This window comes from Arachis ipaensis, chromosome B05, assembly GCF_000816755.2.
Source record: "Arachis ipaensis cultivar K30076 chromosome B05, Araip1.1, whole genome shotgun sequence".
Taxonomy (NCBI): domain Eukaryota; kingdom Viridiplantae; phylum Streptophyta; class Magnoliopsida; order Fabales; family Fabaceae; genus Arachis; species Arachis ipaensis.
This window is the reverse complement of record NC_029789.2, coordinates 144185840-144193929: the sequence shown is the minus strand read 5'-3', so window position 1 is coordinate 144193929 and position 8090 is coordinate 144185840. Positions and strand designations below refer to the sequence as shown.

Sequence of the window (8090 nt, the reverse complement as noted above, 5' to 3'; positions counted from 1 at the left end):
CGAACCTCATATTTTTTGTTATATATTAATATATACCAAATAATCTATAAAATAAAATAAAAATTACAAAGTAGTTAGATTTAATAAAGAAAAGGTGTAGTACACAGTAAACAAATAATTCAATGTATATAAAAAAACATGAACTAGACTATTTTAAAATGGATTTTAAAAGGATTCAAATTTGGAATTTCAAGATATAATTTAAATTTGAATTGAGATTCAAATTTAAAATTAGAAACAAATCCCATACTATATATATGTATGCCAAGAGTCAAGGAAAACATGAGAAACAGACGAGAATAATAAGAGTTTTATTCCTTTATCTCTACACACATAAATGTATGTGAGCCTAATTCTTGGAGAAGAATTTTATGGTGTGCAAAGAGTTGCATGAGGTTTCTTAATTTTAGATCAGATGTCCATTGGTCAAGGAGTTGACAGCAAATGTTGGTCTCGGTGTGAATACGCATAGCGCCTTTGTACCATCGAAGGAGAAAAAGATTTTTACTAGCGTACCCAGGTATTTAGATCTGATCTATACATATATTACATTATTGGAATAAAATTTAAGTACAAAAATAGATCTTTAGGATTACTTTTTTTTCTTCCGCTGCGTGTTATGAACACATGGTAATCCTTCAGTGGTATCAGAGTTTTGGCTTTTTTTGTTTAAATTTTTATTCCTATTTTCTTAATGTTTGTGAATTAATAGGATTAATTTAAATTGTTTTTAAGCATGTAATATATTTATTTCTATTGAGATGGATTTTTAATAAATTAATAGTTAATTTATTTTAATTATTTAATTGTGATTAAATTATCATCCTTTTAAAAATAATAGTTATGATTTTAATCAACTATTTGATTTGATTTTATTTCATCGTGACTTTGGTCACGTAAAAGAAATAAAATGTAAAATATCTTTTGTTTGTTTCTTATATATATAAGTGTATATATAAAGGTCAAATTTGATTTGATAATTTTTTAAGGCTAAACGTTAGTACATGAAAAATCAAATTTTGATTTGATTGATGTGTTTTGAACACTATAATTTTGAAAATTAGTTTTTCTAATGTTCTTGATTATAAAGAGCGGCCTGACAACCAGGAGTTTTATTTTCAAGATAATAATCAGTATATACATTTGATGTATTAAGGATTTAATTTTATATTTTGCCTAGACAACCTGGGAGTATAAAATTTTATCTATGAGTACTGATAAAAAAATTTTTCTAACAATTGAAATAAATCCTAAAAGTTAGAAGTTTTATCAAAAATAAATTTATCTCTTGTTTACAAGAAACAACCTAACAACCAGGAGACTTGTACTCAAAGATAGAATTTATTTATGCATATAATGATGTATAAGGAGAATTAATTTTATACTTGAACCTAGATAACCTAGGGGTATAAAATATAATTCAGTTAAATAATTGTCTGACAACCAGATAATTATTTAGGATTATAATTGTATGAGATACAATTTAATCATGTTTATTTGGAATAGGTATGAGTAACAACTTGACAACCAAGGTACTCATTCTTGATTCTAAATAATTTTAGCAGAAATATAGAATTACTTTCATATTTTAAATTTTTTAAATATGTCCATCTTTAGTATGGCATACTTGAAAGTAATAAATTGGCTATACATTGAGAATGGTTCTTATGTATGAAAAGGTTATCATGGACATGATAATCCTATTGAAATAATATTGTTCAATAAAATTGGTGATGAAATAGTTAGTACTTGTGAAGTATCTATAATATTATTTTACATGGGTTGTTTGGACAGCCATAAGTTCTAATTTCAAAGGCATCTCCCTACTATTTATTGTTGAATATTTTGAGAAGATGTGGTGCCCAAAGTAAGATAGTATGACTATCAAAGATTTTATTTAAACTAGTGAGAGTATTGGACAATATATTTTGAATTAAACAACTTTTGAAGTTGGAATGCCATTAAGCAAATGGCTTTAGCAAGAATTGTTCTTGCAAATATTTTTGGAGATTTATTTTGTTGCAAACAATTTATAATTGGCTTTAATATGATTAAGGTTGTGGCCTTTTTGGAAAAACTCAATATGAGTATTGAGGATGCGAATCAAAATTGCTCTTAAGAATTGGTTTGACCAATAATAAAAATATTGAGTATTTTTATTATAAGAGTTTAAAGTAAAATCTCTAATATCTAATTGATATTCTATTAAATAGAGAATGAGATTCTCTCCATGCATAAATACTAGTACTCTATGTACTCCATCATGTTTAAGAAACATGAAATTTGATTTAGTTGAATATCACTGTTTGTTAAATATTTAGACTACATTTTAGAAATGTGGCTAAATTAACAAATTTCTCACTAAATCAATTTTTTACCCATATGAGATATGGAAAAGGCATAAGCTGAAACTCAAGCATATTAGAGTTTGGAGATGTCTTATATGTGTTAAGAGATTGCACAACAATAGAATTGATATTAGGTCCGATAAATGAGATTTATTGGTTACCCTAAAGAAATAATGAGATTATTTTTATCACTCTTCTTATGACAAAATGTCTGTGATAAGAGGTTAAACTCCTTTTTAGAAAAGGGATTCTATCTTAAAGAAAGAGTGGGAGTACAATTACTTTTATTAGAATTTGTATACCACTCAATAGAGGATATACTTTTTCCTAAAAGTATAAAAGGTTTGATCGTCAAACTAACTTTTCAAAAAAGTAGCCTATTTGTATAATGATACAATTCTATAAAGATAGATCTAATGGTTACTTAGATTTTTTATAATCATGTTTAATAAGAATTGTTCTTAAAATAAAATTATGCACTATTGTAGTGGGAGATTTCATGTTTTGAGAAAATGTGATATTTAGTATGCACCAGGTGTATTTTACAAAAAGTCAAGCAAACATGCTCAAGAGCAAAGGTGTTTAAGGTCAAAAGAGTTTTGATAAACACAAATGTGCATTAAAAATTATACACATGATTGATTGGCTCTAGTGCAAGTGGGAGATTATTGAGATAATAGTATGCCCAAGATCCAATCTATCATGATTGGCTCTCGTGCAAGTGGGAGATTGTTGGGAATAAGAAGTATGACCACAACTCAATCAATCATGTATCAAATAATTTGTTATTGTTATTATATTAAAATGTTAATATAATAACGTCCTTGATTAAATTTAGAGATTTATTATTGTGATAGTGATCATAATATTGAGAGATAAATCTTTTATAATTTAATCTAAATTGTTCTTGGTCATAGGATTATTAAAAAGGATATTAATAATCCGAAAAGATCAATATATATATAATGGTCTTCATTGGATGAAGATTAATAGATCTCATTTATTAAATTATATATATAGATGGTGCATATAGAGATATGACCATTGAACTGAACTCACTCTGAGAATTCCTAATGGTTATAATTACCGCATATTTGTCAATAGGATATTCTCAAGATGAACATAGTAATAGAGTTTCCTTTGACCTGCGACTGTCATAGTAATTAACAATGTATTTATTATACTTTGATTCCGGACACCTAATACCCTAGGGTGCTAGTTGAATGGATATTGGGTATGATTTAAATACTTGTAGAATTAATGATTAGTCAATAAGGAATCCGTCAACTCTCGGTAAAGAGTTTGAGCTCTATGATTATAATGACTGAGATGAATAAAACCTTGGCCAAGGGAATTGAATGAATGAAGAAATGAGTTTTTAAGTCATTCACATTTCATTATAATAATGGTAACAAGTTAGAGTTTGACAAATAAACCATACTCTAAAGGTTAACCAAGAGCTGGAAAGATGGAAGGAATTATACTTTGTTCTTCTAAGGTTCTTAGTAAAAATATATTACTTCAAACTATCGGGTCGTTGAGGAGTGTTGCTAGACGCCAACCTTGATTAGTAAATTTAGTATGACTAATTTACTACCCGCTTAGTATTGAACCTATGGGGTCACACACTAACGAGTGTTTTAATCTTTGCTGTAGAATTATTTAATTATTAATTTGATTTGATCAAATAAATAATTATATTAATTCAAATGGAATATTATTATATTCTTTGCTAGCACCAAGAATATAATAATAGTATGATAATTGAGAATATTAAATGAGATTTGAGAATAATTAGTTATTCTATTTCTAAATTTGGACAAGATCCTAACTGATTCTGTTTTCAAATTGAGTTATGATATGATTCATAAATTTAAAGGATTCAAATTTGGAATTTCAAGATATGATTTAAATTTGAATTGAGATTCAAATTTAAAATCAGAAACAAATCCCATACTATATATATGTATGCCAAGAGTAGAGGAAAACATGAGAAACGGACGAGAATAATAAGAGTTTTATTCCTTTACCTCTACACACATAAATGTATGTGAGCCTAATTCTTGGAGAAGAATTTTATGGTGTGCAAAGAGTTGCATGAGGTTTCTTAATTTTAGATCAGATGTCCATTGGTCAAGGAGTTGACAGCAAATGTTGGTCTCGGTGTGAATACGTATAGCGCCTTTGTACCATCGAAGGAGAAAAAGATTTTTACTAGCGTACCCAGGTATTTAGATCTGATATATACATATATTACATTATTGGAATAAAATTTAAGTACAAAAATAGATCTTTAGGATTACTTCTTTTCTTCCGCTGCGTGTTATGAACACATGGTAATCCTTCACAAAATATTAGAATGTAATACAAATTGACTTATCAAATCAATTTCAACTATCAACATGAATATTAAAATTAACTTTCATCTTAAAAAGTTTACATACTCTTTCTATACCCCATTTAAATACATCTTACATTTAAATTTGTATATTTACTAATTAATTAATTTCTTTGATGAAAGAAAAGAGACTTTTTTTATAAATCCATGTACCAAACATGCTTGTTTTGATATTAATATTGTGAATTACTTTGCGCGTAATAACATCAAAGGAAGCCAATTCACTGTTGTGGTTTCCGATAAATATTAGATCACATTTGTGGCCCATTCTCATTGGACTAAATTCTGATGAAAAGGGTTCAAGTGTGAAAAGTTTCACCCAAGATTCTTTCACACCAATTTCACCCAAAATAGATATTTCAATGCAATTATTCTTAGCAAAAGAGGAAATCAGAGTAACAGATTTGTTGAGCACTACCAAACTTCTGATAGGGATATCATCATTTTTTTGCAGCCAAACAATTGATGTGGTTTGAAACGTTTCAGTGCTGAGATTAAATGACACAAGTACTTGTTCTTCTTCGAGTCCATTAGTGGCATACTCGCTACCCCACCAGTGGCATACTCCATTCAAGTACGCTACAGAAGCATTATATATATCTTCCTTCTTAGTCATTTCAAGATCAAGTTTCTTCCAACAATTACTTTTTAGACTATAAATTTGCCAAATTGTTAGAACAGGCTCTTCTACAAAAGTATGACCATGAATATAATATACACATTGAATCACTTTATAATCATCATTCACATTATCATAACCAAATCCATGAATACTTATTTGCCGATCAAAGCCGGGCTCATCATCAGTAATACCCGGAGGAATAATTTTACGCTGGTCGGTCTTGGGGTTCCAAAGTCCTATTTTTACATCAAGACCTTCTTCTTCATAGTGACATATGATACCATTAACACAGTCTAAAACTTTATAAAAACCATTGTCTTCAAACAAACTTGGCAAAACTAACGTAACTATGTTTTCGTACCTTTCTCCAGAAAGCAAATGCACATCATATTCATAGACGTCTCCATCGCTTCTTTCGTCATGAAAATATCTCCATAGAAGGAGAGACGATGAGTGAGTAGTTTTAGATTTTAAATTCTCATAGTACATGCTCTTAAAATTAGAATTCTCAAGTAAATTTAGCCAAGACTTATGTACGCAACTAAATCGCTTCAAAGACTTGACAGGTAATTTTGCTAGAATTTCCAATACAAGATCTTTAGGAATATGATCGCTATGAGTTGCCATTTGCGCTAAAGATGAAGATAGAACAATAGAGGATAGAGTTTTGCATTTGTGGTGTGCCTCGTAAAATGTAATGAAAAATAAATTAGATTCCAACATATAAGTTTAGAAAAATTTTAATGGTATTACATTTTTGTCGCTCTATTTGTTTTTTTCTTAATCAAGATCTCCCATATATAGGACTAAATATCAAACCAATCAAATTGATTGATTGGGAATATATATCACAAACTTAAATAGAATAAAAGGAAAGCCGATCTAAATTGTGAGCACTTGATTTGCAATTAAAGACATAAATGTATAATTATTACTCATTAAGCTTAGTTTATTGTTAAATAATACTAGATTCTACTAGTTCTAAAAAATAAACAACCTAAGTTAAAAATAATTACTTATCATTAATATTTTGTCTGTACAAAATAGGAAAGTAAATGAATCTTAAAATAGATCTAAAGTTATTGCTATTTGTGCTATATTGTTGGGCAAATAAAATAAAAAATTTTGGAGATTAAATCAAAATTATGTGATTCGAAAAAATAGTAATATTAGGAAAATAATAAAAAATTAGAGCTGAAAATAATTTTATGTCATTAATATTTTGCCTGTACAAAATAGTAAAATAAATGAATCTTAAAAGAGATCTATTTATCATTATTTGTGCTACGTTATTTGGCAACTAAATAAAAAAGAATTTTGGAGGTTAACTCAAAATGATATGATCTGAAAAAATAGTAATGTTAGCAAGATCATAAAAAATCAGTTCAAACTTGTTTTATTTATCATTCATTAATAATTTTACCATTTTGAATAATAAAGAAATATAAAAGTAAATTTTTATCATTTTGCGCTACTACCAGAAGATTTTAGAGAGGAATCAAAATGAGAGAATACAAGATGAGAAAATGTTATATTCAACTCAAAACTTTAAACGTCAAGTTAATACGTCTCTTATCTTATATACTCTTCACTTATTCATATTTTTTCAAGACTAATTCTTTATACTCCTCACACTTGCAACCCTAACAATAATTTAATGATAGAATAATTAAAAAAATTAGATGTAGAAAGATATATGATTATCCAATTTTTAAAGATGTAGAGAAGCATTGAATCAAACATGTAGAAAGTGGACGGACAAGGAAGGCAAAGAAGAGAAAAGACTATACCATTTGAACTATAATTTTAATGGCATAGTCTTTCCTCCTCACTTAGAAATTTCGGGTTATTTGAATCTCATTCCTAACTTAAAAAAAAAAAAGTAAAAAAAAAATTTTAAAAAATAAACTTAATTATACAATAAGGACATACATTTAAAGAATAACTTAATTATAAAGTATTCCTAAATATCAACGAACTTTGGTTAAATTTAAAAATCGAAATTAATAGTGTAGTTAATTAGTGACTAAATAAAAAAATTGAGAGAATAAATTATGTGTTAATTGGTTAAAAATTATTTTTTTTAAATATAATGTATAGATCTGTGTTTTATACGAGCATGAAAAGAAATTCATAATAAACAAATATATTGCATAGTATAACTTTTTGTCATATATAACTGATTAAATTGATGATATATGAATAAAATTAAATAGTTAACTACCATAATATAATTTATGAGCATGCATTACCCAAATTTTTTTACTATTCAATATTTAGAATGGTATTTGTCAAGTAATTTAAAATAATATTTAATTATTTTATATTTAATATATTGTAATTAAAAATAACATTTACTCGTCTTTTATAGCTTTTTTTATTTTCATTTATACTATGAAATCCAATGAATCATAAGAGTAGCATATTTATAGCTTCTTTTATAGCATATTTTCAGATATCCAAAATTTATTATTTTCTAACACCAAGAGTCATATTTTTTAAAATATAAAACATAATTGACTATTTCAGAATATTAAAATGTAATACAAGTTGACTTATCAAATCAATTTTAACTACTAACATGAATATTAAAATTAGTTTTCATCTTAAAAAGTTTACATATTTTTTTTATACCCGATTTAAGTACATCTTACATTTAAATTTGTATATTTACTAATCAATTAATTTCTTTGATGAAAGAGAGGAGGCTTTCCTTATAAAT

General features: G+C 26.9%; 1 protein-coding gene across 1 annotated transcript; it reads right to left on the bottom strand.

Moving 5' to 3' along the window:
• On the bottom strand, positions 4728 to 5995 carry LOC107641438 (F-box/kelch-repeat protein At3g06240-like). Its single transcript, XM_016344932.1, has 2 exons — positions 4937 to 5995; positions 4728 to 4742 (listed from the first exon to the last, which is right to left on the bottom strand). Exons 1-2 carry the CDS (start codon positions 5993 to 5995, stop codon positions 4728 to 4730), a joined length of 1074 nt encoding a protein of 357 aa, XP_016200418.1.